The sequence below is a fragment of the Vanessa cardui genome, chromosome 28 (genome assembly GCF_905220365.1).
Source record: "Vanessa cardui chromosome 28, ilVanCard2.1, whole genome shotgun sequence".
Classification (NCBI taxonomy): domain Eukaryota; kingdom Metazoa; phylum Arthropoda; class Insecta; order Lepidoptera; family Nymphalidae; genus Vanessa; species Vanessa cardui.
The window spans coordinates 6,069,955-6,084,377 of NC_061150.1; the positions used below are offsets into that span (position 1 = coordinate 6,069,955).

At 39.3% G+C, this 14,423-nt stretch overlaps 1 protein-coding gene across 1 annotated transcript in view; it reads left to right on the forward strand.

The window, feature by feature from the left end:
- LOC124541627 (exportin-7) overlaps positions 1 to 14,423 on the forward strand; it is a 34,721-nt gene that overhangs the window by 942 nt on the left and 19,356 nt on the right. Inside the window, exons 2-11 of the mRNA XM_047119551.1 lie at positions 2,268 to 2,363; positions 2,933 to 3,036; positions 3,624 to 3,723; positions 4,697 to 4,804; positions 5,709 to 5,836; positions 7,305 to 7,692; positions 8,538 to 8,684; positions 9,983 to 10,155; positions 11,893 to 12,071; positions 13,820 to 13,968. Of these exons, the coding sequence (XP_046975507.1) occupies positions 2,268 to 2,363; positions 2,933 to 3,036; positions 3,624 to 3,723; positions 4,697 to 4,804; positions 5,709 to 5,836; positions 7,305 to 7,692; positions 8,538 to 8,684; positions 9,983 to 10,155; positions 11,893 to 12,071; positions 13,820 to 13,968 (1,572 nt within the window). The remainder of the gene's footprint in view (positions 1 to 2,267; positions 2,364 to 2,932; positions 3,037 to 3,623; positions 3,724 to 4,696; positions 4,805 to 5,708; positions 5,837 to 7,304; positions 7,693 to 8,537; positions 8,685 to 9,982; positions 10,156 to 11,892; positions 12,072 to 13,819; positions 13,969 to 14,423) is intronic.

Genomic DNA, 14,423 nt, shown 5'->3' on the forward strand with positions numbered 1-14,423 from the left:
CACAAAAACCAACTATCTTTATGTATGCAATTCACTCATATGAAGCTCTATAGAGAAATGATTTTAGCACCATCTAACATGTTGTACTAATAAGTGTTCCTTTTTTGAGTATGATTAAAACAAAAATAATCACAGTTCCCGGTTCCAAGTTTCTACGGCATAAATATAGAAATAAATATAAAAAAGTCATTCACCTATGACGAATTTAAAAAAGCCGTTCACCTATGACCACTGTTGCTTATAACTTTCCTCATTGTATTTCTCTATATCATATTTCTCTTTCTAGCTGAATTAGTTTTTGGTGAACACACTATCAACATGTACAACCTTAATGATCTTTTCGAGTCAGTTGATAATGTAATATGAAATTAATATTGTCTACTTATATGTGGATACAATTGATCACTATAGTAAACATAAGACAATCTACTAACTAAATAGTTTATCCTAAGTGTAGAAATATTTAAACCATAAGGTTTTATATAGGTAACGAGTGTCTTCCAAGTGAAATATAATGCAGTTAGATCATATTAAACTATACTTCATTAAAGCACACTCTTACATTGAATTAAATTGAATGTACCACACAGAATGTTTCTACCGAAGCAAACCTTCATAGGACGCTGTGGTTAATTTTTCTGATTGTTAATCAAATAACTTGGAATAGTGAAATTTCTTTGTGACATAATTGAGATGATAATCTCTATACTCTATTTGTGATAACAGTGTATAGACAATGAGGATTGCTGAAGAACCGTTCATGCTGACTAAACATTTATTAGCTTATCTCTCTAAGATATCTAAAATCTTTATGATGGTACATATTGGTTGATTTTGTATCTAAAATCTAATCATAACTAGTCTAGGATTTCAATGGCAGTAAAGCTTTTGATAAAATTGGAAAACTTACTAACCCAATTACTGTCCAAATCTATATACTATATAATACTTTCCCTATTTATTATATATCATAATTAAAAAGTTCAATTTACGGTATGCATTTGAGATTAATAAAAAGATCTTCTAGTCCTCAGCGGGAAAACATTGTGAGGAAACTTAATACATTATATATTTTCATATTTATAGTTTTTGGTGAACACACTATCAACATGTACGACTTTAATGATCTTTCTGAGACAGTTGATAATGATAGTTGATAATAATTATATCCCATAAGACAGTGACTTTGTGCAAGATATATATGTGGATACAATTGATCACTATAATAAATATAAATAATTGCATTTTGTATGTATTGTAGATATATTATTTAATTCTTTAGGGTATTGTATACTGTCTGAGCTATTGTTTAAACGTGCGAGCCTGCCAGGCTTGCCAATGCATTCAAAGAATTATAACATTTAATGTCCTGTCTCGCTTTAACTAAATAGTAACCCGTTTGTGAGAAAGAGATGCAGCTAAAAGTGATCTCGATTTCGTTTTCATCTCTTTCACACAAACCATACAATGTAAAGTTAAACAGAGATAGAGCAACATCTGAAATAGAATGTCTATATCGATATAAATGGGATATCGCCCACAGTGGCGTAGCTATGTAGGGCAGGTGGTGCAGTACACCAGAGCCCTGGAGTTCAGGGGGCCCTCTAAACTAAATCTTAAGCTAGAAGCTAGAAAAACACGACAGGATTTCTTATTTGGTATATATAATTTTAAAGGGTTGTAAAAGAGGGGATGGGGCGTTGACTCCTCAACCAACTACGAAAAAATAAAAGTAAACTTTATTCAAGTAGGCTTTTACAAGCACTTTTGTATCGTCATTTTACAATTAAGGTTAGCTACCACCGTTTCGAAAAGTAGATTCTACTCTAGACTAAGTAGAGTCTTTTTCAAATCTTTTTTTAAAAAATACAAAGTCATGTTAGTTAAAAACAATTATTCAAATTAATATAACCTACTTGAAGTCAACAGGTATTAACTCCACGCTTTTTTATCATCTATGAAATCTTGCATATGGGCCACCTGATGGTAAGTGGTCACCATCGCCCATAGACAATGACGCTGTAAGAAATATTAACTATTCCTTACATCGTCAATGTGCCACCAACCTTGGTAACGAAGATGCTATGTCCCTTGTGCCTGTAGTTGCACTGGCTCACTCACCCTTCAGACCGGAACACAACAATACTGAGTACTGTTATTTGGCGGTAGAATAACTGATGAGTGGGTGGTACCTACCCAGACGGGCTTGCACAAAGACCTACCACAAAGTATGTTGTTGCTTAATATTGGAACCATTTCTTTTCCAGGAGGTGATCCAGATAGAGCTTCTATGTAAACAGCTCTATGAATCTCAAGATCAGGCTTTGAGGGATCGGGCTGAAATTGCAGTCGTCGTATTTCAGGTAAATTATAGATTAAATTTTCAATTCAAGAACGAAAAACTTAAGTATTCTTAATTTAATATATAAATAAAATAAATATGAGAGAACATCACAAACATTACTCTGATAAAATTATAAGTAGCTAAAGCACTTGTGTTGTGGAAAATCAGAAGTAATGATACCACAAACACCCAGACCCTAGACAACGTAGAAAAAATATGATGATAATCTATATCGACTCGGCCGGTATTCGAACCCGAGACCTCGGAGTGGCGCACTCGACCACGAAGGTCGTGATATATAAAATAAAACTATAATTTAATATAACAATAACTGAATATGGGAGTACCACAAGGTTCTTTTGTTGTTCCATATTTCTTCCTCGTTTATATAAATGACTCTCTATTTGAAATAGTTCTGTTAATACATAATATAGCATCTAAGCTGTATCTAACTCCCAATTGTCTCTTAAAACCTTTTTAGAATGAAAATAGACATCAGCAATATGAAATTAACGCTAGTGACGTCAAGAGTCTGGTTCTAAAATATCTAATATATACTGAAACTGCTGTTTTATGTTTTTTCCCCAGGAATCCCCGGATACTTTAAGCAAATGTCAAGCACTCCTCGAAAGAGCGGACTCGAGCTATTCCCAGCTGTTAGCGGCTACAACACTATCGAAGCTCGTAAGCAGGTAGGTGACAAGTAGTTAGTGTTGTAACCTTACTGAATACAAATGCTATTAATTAGTAATAAATAATGTTTGTTTGTAAGTCCTATGTCTAATCATTCATCAGATTGTGATTAATCTGTGGGTCCCCAAAAGGAAAACAAAATGTTTGTCCTGCAATACGAACATGACATGTGGTCACCGCTAATGCGTCACTGTTAGCCAAGAAGACACTTCTCTTTAGGAGAGAGAGTTGGAATTTTGTTTTTTTCTTACGCTTTTAGAAAACTACATAACCTATAGCTCCCCGCCACGCCCCCCCCCCCCCCTTAGGTTAAAGGTGACCTTCTGTCTACTACCGACTGACTTCCCATAATTACTGAGATGTCTACATTTGTTTTCCTTTTAGGCAAAAGGGACACGACATACATTTTATTGAGAAAAATCTTTAAAGAAATGAAAGTATCGCTTAAAAAAAGAGTAACTACTGAATTGCCAGTTCATTTAATATAGTTGATTCGATGATTGTAAAATCCTACTTGAATTAAATATATTTTGATTCAGAAAATACTGTTTTTTTAAAGTTATAATTGTTATTGTTATGATTACAGGTCAACGACCAGTCTGTCCGTCCAGCAACGGTTGTATATACGCAATTATGTTCTCAATTACCTCGCGACAAGGCCGAAACTTGCAAATTTTGTTGTACAGGTAGCATTTATATATAATATATATAATTCTTCTTTTATTCTTCTTTGTAAAGAATAAATTATTATTTTTACTTATTCAAAAAAGTACACTGTTTGTTTTTTTTATGGAATAGGTTGGCGGACAAGCATATGGTCCACCTGATGGTAAGTGGTCATCATCACCTATAGACAATGACGCTGTAAGAAATATTAACTATTCCTTACATCGTCAATGCGCCACCAACCTTGGGAACTGAGATGTTATGTCCCTTGTGCTTGTTACTGCGTACTGTGGTGGTACCTACCCAGACGGGCTTGCACAAAGCCCTACCACCAAGTAAAGTAACAGCCTGTAAATATCCCACTGCTGGGATAAGGCCTCCTCTTCCATTAAGGAGAGGATTTATAACATATTACACCACGCTGTTCCAATGCGGGTTGGTGGAATGCACATGTGGCAGAATTTCGATGAAATTTGACAGTCAGCTATCTTAACCTAGAATATCGAGGGCTTTCCTATGAGTTGCCACTAGACCAACACAGTCTATGATCACAGCATTTCGATTAGGTAATACCTCTGGTATATCTGTAACGAAATTGATTCTATGATGAATATCAGTAACTGCTGAGATTCTTGCCGGTTGTTCTCGGTACAATCTACTGTTCGACTGGTGATACTTTTTATTTAATTGGACAATGTAACAACAACAACAACAACAACAGCCTGTAAATTCTCACTGCTGGGCTAAGGCCTCCTCTCCCTGTGAGGAGAGGTTTTGGAACATATTCCACCACGCTGTTTCAATGCGGGTTGGTGGAATGCACATGTGACAGAATTTCACATGCAGGTTTCCTCACGATGTTTTCCTTCAGCGCCGAGCACGAGATGAATTATAAAGACAAATTAAGCACATGAAACAACGGTGCTTGCCTGGGTTTGAACCGGCAATCATCTAAAATGACCATTGAAATTTTGATTTGATTTATGATTCCAGGCGCTGGTGTCCTTGTTTGCGAGGATCACGAAACTGGGATGGTTCGACATGGTCAAAGAGGAGCTGGTCTTCCACAATGTCATGAACGATGTGTCCAGTTTCCTGCAGGTGAGGATCTTGTATATGTAGTTTCTCATCTGTAGCAGTGGAGATCGTGACAATAGGCTGTTTGACTGGTTTTTTAAAACCCATTTTCTATTATTCAGTAGAGATTAAGGAACCCGGTAAAACTTGTTATTTGCTGAAAAATATCATCAAAAATTCCATATTTAAATAGCCCGCGAAAATGCTACTTGGACAATATGGCGCTGCGATGGGGTCGGTGACGTCACTTGCCTGTATTTTAATCTATGGCATATAGAGCAAGCAAGATTAACGAGCAAGTGACTTCATCATAAGCCCGGCCAATCAGGAGCGTTTTGTGTCTCGTGACAAACGTTTAGAAAAATGTTTTTTTTTTTTTAATAAATTAAGTATTATTTTCAACTTAATTTTTCGCGTTGTCAATAAGCCTATTGTTTGACCTATACAATCAAGGTCCTGTAGCAATTTATAATTATTTTTATCGAAGTTTTTATTTTAAATCACTTTGTCGTAACTCACCGATAGATGACGCTGCTTTTCAAGACGTTGAAAAGCATTATTATTAAATATTGTAATCTTTGTTATTCCATGGAATCAATGTAAATAGTACAGTTCCGTAATACATTCCAAATCAAGGAAACAAAATTCCTCAAACAAACAAGGCTAGAAAGAGTATGTGCATTATTTAGGGAATACTGAGAAATGCATTGTTGGAAACCAAATGAGTCACTGGTACTATCCCATCCCAAACTTTTATATTTGAAGTTCAGATTCAGTTTCGACAGGGTTATATATATACACATACACATACAGGGACAGGACAATGTCTGTTGTGTTGTGTTAGCAAATATATATAAAAGATCAATAATATACAATGTCTGTCGTGTTGTATTAGCAAATGTATATAAAGATTATTAATATGTTTCAGGGTCCAGCGGAAATGTGCACGATAGGAGTACAGCTGCTGTCGCAGTTGGTCGTTGAGATGAATCAGGTGTCAGAGGCGGACGCCAGCAGGTCGCTCGCCAAGCACAGGAAGATCGCCTCATCTTTCAGGTGACTTGAGCCATATCTTCCTCCTATCTATATGACGACCTCCGTGGTCGAGTGGTGTGTACACCGGTTTTCATGGGTACGCCACTCTGATTTCTGGTCCCGGGTTCGATTCCCGTGAGTCGATGTAGATTACCATTGGTTTTCTATGTCGTCTCGGGTCTGCGTGTTTGTGGTATCGTTACTTCTGATTTTCCATAACACAAGTGTTTCAGCTACTTACATTGGGATCAGAGTAATGTATGTGATGTTGTCTCATATTTATTTATTATTATTTATTTATCATCGAAACCAGCTTGAGAAACATTTGTCGCGTCCATCGAAATCGCAGTACGGACAGCAAAAACATTTTAAAATTGGCTTATTTTATGTAGAGTTTGCAGCTACTTGCATTTGATATCAGCTTGAGAAAGATCTGTCGCGTCCATCGAAATCGCAGTATGGATAGCAAAATCATTTTAAAATTGGTTTATTTTATGTAGAGTTTGCAGTTACTTGCATTTGACATCAGCCTGAGAAAGATTTGTCGCGTCCATCGAAATCGCAGTACGGATAGCAAAAACATTTTAAATTTGGTTTGTTTTATGTAGAGTTTGCAGTTACTTGCATTTGACATCAGCTTGAGAAACATTTGTCGCGTCCATCGAAATCGCAGTACGGATAGCAATATCATTTTGAAATTGTTTTTTTTTTTTATATATAGAATTTTCAGTTGCTGCCAATTTGTTGGTATCTAATAAAAAAAAAATTCTACAATTCTAGAATTAAAAAATGAGATTATAATAAATAATTTTATGAATGATTCCACCTCGATTGGTCATAGTCTCGTATCGGTATGCTGAGTAATTTTTACATGATTGACGCACTCAGTAGGCGCGTAGCCACGTATAGTACGACACAACTTAGATGTCGCATCAGCAAAATCCGTAAAACCGATCACATACGTATTGTGTACGCTATCCCAAATTATCAATATTTATTTCTCATGCGAATATGATCTTTGCACAAACGTAATAACTTGTAATATCATATGACCTAATATATTCGTCAATTTGACGCGTCGGTTTACATGCACTTACTTTCTCTGACGCGTGAATCTATAGCGACGAATAGCGTCGAATAGCGCGATAGGGAGCTATTTCTATTGGTTGTGTCACGGCAGTAATCGGGTTTTATTTTCATTCCATTGCATTTTCCGATGCTACATCTAATTTGTGTCGTATTATAGGCTCGTGTAGGTGAGCACGTGTAATGTCACGCTGTGTGAGCTCGTGTAGGTGATGATGTGTAATGTCACGCTGTGTGAGCTCGTGTAGGTGACGATGTGTAATGTCACGCTGTGTGGGCTCGTGTAGGTGACGATGTGTAATGTCACGCTGTGTGGGCTCGTGTAGGTGACCATGTGTAATGTCACGCTGTGTGGGCTCGTGTAATTGACCATGTGTAATGTCACGCTGCGCTGTTCCCGCAGAGACACGCAGCTGTTCGAAATGTTCCGGCTGGCGTGTTCGCTGCTGGGCGAGGCGCTGGGCTCGCAGCCGGCCCTGCTGGCGTCGCTGCTCCGCCTGGCGCACAGCTGCCTGACGTTCGACTTCATCGGCACGACGAGCGACGAGTCGTCGGACGACCTCTGCACGGTGCAGATCCCGACGTCCTGGCGGCCGACGTTCCTGGAGGCGGGCACGCTGGAGCTGTTCTTCTCGCTGTACCACGGCGGCGGCTCGGGGGCTCCGGCGCTGGCGCTGGCCTGCCTCGTCCAGTTGGCGTCGGTGCGCCGCTCGCTCTTCTGCAACAGCGAGCGCGCCAAGTTCCTCAACCGCCTGGCGGCCGGCGTCATGCGCATCCTCGAGGACACGCAGGTCAGATCGCTCTCTATCATTGTCTACCTAAAGTCAGTTATGAGCTATGAGCAAATAACGCTGTAAAAATTTAAGTTACTTATCGATAATAATATCATAAAATGGGCCATTTGAGAATGCGGAATATTTTGCGTCATTTATTGTAAAATGTTTATGAGTTTAAAAATGGTCATTTATTAACGAAAGTTAAAAATAATACCTAATTTATTCAGAAATCCATAAATATAAATGCATTATTTTAAACGTTTTTCACGTTACACAAAACGCTCCTGATTTGCCGGGCTTATGATGAAGTCACGTTCGTGTAAACCTTGCTTTTCTACTATATGTACCACAGATTAAATTACAGCAAAGTGACGTCACCGACTCCATTGCTGCGCCATATTGTCCAAGTAGCGTTTTCGCGCGTTATTTAAATATGGAATTTTTAATTTGATATATTTCGGCAAATATGTACTAAAAATAAAGAAATCAACTTTTACTATCTTCCTTAACCTCTATTTAATAATATACTTAAAAAGACAGTGCAGTTGAAATGTATTTGAGTAAGAACTAGCGCGCACTGGTAACATTTGTCACGGTGACTGTTTCGTCACTCTTGTCGAGTCCATGAATACGTATGGACGTGCGCGCACGTTACGACGTGACATTTGCGTCTGCATCTGTACATATTCACGTACTCGACAAGAGTGACGAAACAGTCACCGTGACAAAAGTTACCAGTGCGCGCTAGTTCTAAGTCTGTTGTGACAGATATTGCAATGTGTGAGTGTATATTCAGTGTATATGTATGTGTGTGTCTGTGCTTATATTATTATTTTGGAATATATTTTATCAACTTTCAGGGCCTCACCGACGCGACAAACTACCACGAGTTCTGTCGCCTGCTGGCGCGTCTCAAGTCCAACTATCAGCTCGGCGAGTTGGTCATGGTCGAGAACTACCCGAGGCTCATAGAATTAGTTGCGAAGTTCACCGTGCAAAGTCTACAGGTATAGTACAACTTAGATGTAGCATCGGCAAAGTTCGTAAAACCGATCACATCCGAATTGAGTACGCTGTCCCAAATTGTCAATATTTATTTCTCACGCGAATATGATCTTTACGCAAACGTAATAGCTTGTAATATCGTATGACCTAATATATTCGTCGATTTGACGCGTCGCTTTACACGCACTCGCTGTCTCGGGTCGAACTGACGCGGGAATCTATAGCGACGAATAGCGTCGAGTGGCGCGATAGGGAGCTGCTTCTATTAGTTGTGTCACGGCAGTACTTACACTAGTTTTCATACTCTAAGATACTTGTCAGTACAGCTTTTTATTTAATTATAATTAATGTATATATTATTCTTGGTGGTGAAGCTTGGTGAAAAGCCGTCTGGGCTGGTACCATATTCTACCACCAAATACTAGCACTATTGTTGTGTCCCGAAGTGTCAGTGACTACTGGTGCAAGATATGTGATATCTCTATTCAAAATATACTTTATTAAAGTGGGCTTTTACAAGCACTTTTGAATCGTCATTTAACAATTAAGTGAAGCTACCACCGGTTCGGAAAGTAGATTCTACCAAGAACCGGCAAGAAACTCAGTAGTTACTCTTTTTCAACATTAAAAAAAAAATACAGTCATGTTAGTTAATACAATAATTTAAATTAATATATCCTGCCTGGAAGTCAACAGGTATTAACACCACGCTTTTTTATCATCTACAAAATCTTGTATCGAATAATACGCCTTTTTCGCCAATGTATTTTTTTATAAACGATTTGAATTTACTAGATGGCAAAGTTAAAAATGTCTGCGGAATTTTACTATCTCTAGATCTGTGACGGATAGGTAATATTTCTGACTATACATATTACATACGGGTCAGTGGTTACGCCTTTTTTCACCAATGTATTTTTTATAAACGATTTGAATTTACTAGACGGCAAAGTTAAAAATGTCTGCGGAATTTTACTATCTCTAGATCTGTGACGGATAGGTAATATTTCCGACCATACATCAGTCATCAGTCAAAACGATTTGAATTTACTAGACGGCAAAGTTAAAAATGTCTGCGGAATTTTACTATCTCTAGATCTGTGACGGATAGGTAATATTTCTGACCATACATCAGTCATCAGTCAAAACGATTTGAATTTACTAGACGGTAAAGTTAAAAATGTCTGCGGAATTTTACTATCTCTAGATCTGTGACGGATAGGTAATATTTCCGACCATACATATTACATACGGGTCAGTGGTGACCTGCCAGTCTTACCGTTGGTGATTGTCGTGGCAGATGTGGCAGTTCGCGCCGAACTCGGTGCACTACCTGCTTTCGCTGTGGCAGCGCATGGTGGCGTCCGTGCCCTACGTGAAGGCGTCGGAGCCTCACCTGTTAGACGCCTACGCCCCCGGCGTCACGGCCGCCTACGTCGCCTCGCGCCTCGACTCCGTGCCCATCCTCGTGCGGTACCACACCTGCCTACCATACCTACCATACCTATTTATTTATTATATTTAACCATTTATTAAACGAAGCCGAGATGGCCCAGTGGTTTGAACACGTGCATCTTAACCGATGATTGCGGGTTCAAACCCAGGCAAGCACCGCTGTTTCACTAAGCACGTGAATTGAATTTGTCTTTATAATTCATCTCGTGCTCAGCGGTGGAGGAAAACATCGTGAGGATACCTGCATGTGACAAATTTAATAGAAATTCTGCCACATGTGTATTCCACTAAACCGCATTGGAACAGCGTGGTGGAATATGTTCCAAGCCCTCTCCTCAAAAAGGGAGAGGAGGCCTTTAGCCCAGCAGTGGGAAATTTACAAGCTGCTACTTTACTACTTTACTTTATTTATTAAACTTGCCAGATACATAGAAGGTGAAAATGTGTACACAGAAAAAGTAAGTTTAAAAGGTATACTTATCCCTAGAAGAGATTTCTTCCAGTATACCCAAGAAAGAAGAAACATAGACAGGAAAGTTAAAAGGTAGACAGGCAAAATCATACAACAGGAGAAAAGTTACAAAACCACAAAAAAAATATATACTAAATTAAAACTAAAATTACAAAAAATATATATATATTAAAATAATTATAAAATAATAAATAATGAATATATTAAAATATAAATACATATACAAATATATAAATAAATAAATATTTTTATGCCATTTTACCATGAATCAACATTGGGATAAGAAATACTCTTTCAATTTCTTTTTGAAATTAATAGTAATACCTACTGTAGTGTATGTAGTGTATATATCATTCGTTCAGTAGTCACACAGACAGTGACGGTCTCGTTCGCACCACGTCAATAATACGAGAGCCACTACGAGAGTAGACGTGTTGGTAGTCTGTCCATTAAGTGCGTGTACGAGCCTGTGCGAAGCCCCATACAAGGACAGATTATACACCTACCATACTTACTGCCACCGCCAACTCGACTACTCGCCATTCCGGACACTCTGACAGAGTACCACCCAATTCCAATTTGTTTTATTTTATTTGGGAAACAATCAGTACAATAAGTCTTAATATTAACCTAGTCTTAAATACAAATTAAATCACAAGCCAATAAAGTTTCCAGTCATAAATTATTATACAATATCAGAGCAACAAGAAAAGGAGGATATTACACAATTAAAATAGCAGCAATTACAATTTTATTTTAATCTAAAAGATAATTTATATCATCATCCTCCTGCCCTTATCCCAATTTTATTTGGGGTTGACGCACCATATCTTCTCCTTCCATACTTCTCTGTCAGACGTCATCTCACAAGTAACATTCTCTCTAACCATATCGTCTTTCACACAATCCATCCATCGTTTCCTTGGTCGTTAAAGGATAATTTATATAATTAATAAAATTAAACTAATCTGAGCTTGTAAATGGCGCAGGTTATTGATGACTATTCTCCTAATTAAATAATGTTACGGTGAAAATAATAGAAAGAGTTCGGTTCAATTTGAATCTATGACGCCAAATGAATAAATATATTTAAAAGGAAATATTTTAATTGGCAATACTCAATAAGTATTAGTGGCCAGAAGCAAGGCAACACTTCTACAGAACCTAGGAGCGGCAAATATTTTAAAAGGAAATATTTTAAGGCAACACTTATACAGTAAAAGACTCCGAAACTTATGCAACCTAGGAGCGGCAAAGTTAAAATGATCGGATGTCATTTCCAGGGAGGGTCTCGAGGATCCGCTGGACGAGATCGGCACGGTGCAGCAGCAGCTGGAACAGGTGTCCGTGATCGGGCGCTGCGAGTACGGCAAGACGTGCCAGCTGCTCGTCGCGCACTTCGACCGCGCCGCCGCCGCCTACAGCGTCGAGACCAGCCCGCAGCAGCTGCTCGTGCTGCAGGGTGAGCGCACGCACACGCACACAGGCACACACACACACGCACGCACACAAACACGCAGGCGCACGCATACACGCACACACGCAGGCACACGCACGCACACGCACACAGGCACACACACACACGCACGCACACAAACACGCAGGCGCACGCATACACGCACACACGCAGGCACACGCACGTACACACGCACACACGCACGTAAACACGCAGGCACACGCACGCAAACACTCAGGCGCACGCACGCACGTACACACGCAGGCGGAAAAACGCACGCACACAGGCACACGCACGTACACACGCACGCACACAAGACTAATGATGTCACGACAATTTGTCGCCAAATATAATGGAATAGAGTTTAGATTATAGTATAGTAGGACACAAATTAGATGTAGCATCGGAAAATGAAATGGATTGATAATAAAACCGATCACTGCCGATTTACACGACCAATAGAAATAGCTCCCTATCGCGCCATTCGACGCTATTGGTCGCTGTAGATTCACGCGTCAGAGAAAGCAAGTGCATGTAAATCGACGCGTCAAATTGACGAATATATTAGGTCATATGATATTACGTTTGTGCAAAGATCATATTCGCAAGAGAAATAAATATTGATAATTTGTGATAGCTTACTCAATTCGGACGTGATCGGTTTTACGAATTTTGCCGATGCGACATCTAAGTTGTGTCGTACTATACACACGTACGCACAAGACTAATGATGTCGCGACAATTTGTCGCCAAATATAATGGAATAGAGTTTAGACTATATGTTATACAACAATAGCCTGTAAATTCCCATTGCTGGGCTAGAGGCCTCCCCTCCCTTTGAGGAGAAGGTTTGGAACATATTCCACCACGTTGTTCCAATGCGGGTTGGTGGAATGCACATGTGGCAGAATTTCTATGAAATTTGTCACATGCAGCGTTGCTTGCCTGGGTTTGAACCCGCAATCATCGGTTAAGATGCACGCGTTCTAACCACTGGGCCATCTCGATGTCCTTTATTTATATATGATGGTCACCTGATGGTAAGTTGTCACGACCGCCCACATATAGTACCTTTCCCTACATCACCAATGCACCCATGACTTTGGGATATAAGATGTCATGTCCCTTGTCTGGAAGAAATGTTGTCTTATGAGACTTTGTTCAGGGTGCCGATGGGGCTGCCGCAATTCTGTATTGCATCGGGAAGTAAAGTCAGTGGCGGCACCAACAGTATACTAAAGATGATCGCCAGCGGACATGATTGCTTGTATATCAATCACTGCTGTGCGATCTCTAACCTTATGGCACAGTAGTGATTGTTAACGTTTCTTTTAATTTGATCTTGTTTTTGTTCTCTTTGGTATTATTTATTGTACTAACAATACGATGAGATAATTTTTACTAACAAAAATGGACATATAGTTTGAAATAAATAGAAAGAAAAGAAAGAAAGAAAGATTTTTTTATTAGGACACATTACAAAATAAACACACATAATAAAAGTATAAAAAAATTTTAACAAAAAAAAAGCAACAAAAAGAAAAACATATTAATTAACTATAACTACTCATTAACTACAATACTATTAATACAAAACAACACAATGATAGTTAACATGTCCTAAAGCTCATCAGCTTCCAAGTTGGGTTCCAAGAACCCAACGCTGATTTTCAATGGTCCCCTATCATAATAATGATTTGTTATTATTATTTATTGTCAGACGGCCCGTAAACCTCATGTCTCTCACTCCTCAGGTCAGCTGACGTGGCTGGTGTACATAATCGGGGCCGCAATCGGGGGTCGCGCCTCGGTCAACACGAGCGACGAGAACGACGCCATGGACGGCGAGCTCGTGTGCCGCGTCTTGCGCCTCATGGACCTCACGGACTCCAGGCTATCCTCGGTGAGCCTTGCAAGGGACCAGTACGGGCACAAGGGATATGACGTCTTAGCTCCCAAGGTTTCAGGAATGGTTCTTACAGTGCCAATGTCTATGGGGGGTGGTGACCATCAGTTGGCCCATATAGTCGTCCGCCAAGCAATAGTATTAAAAACAAACATGGGAGAAGAATGATCGTTTTTTTTTTATGGTATAGGTTGGCGGACGAGTAACAGTATACTAAGGATGATTGCCAGCGGACTTGATTGCTTGTACATCAATCACTGCTATGCGAGCTCTAACGAAATGGCACAGTAGGGATTGATAACGTTTCTTTTAATTTGATTTTGACCTCACGGCTCTCCTCGGTGAGGCTTTTAACTTGAGATTGGAGTGACTAGTACAGGCCCATATATCTTAGCTCCCAAGGTTTAAGGTACAGCGCCAATGTCTATGGGGGGTGGTGACCATCAGATGGC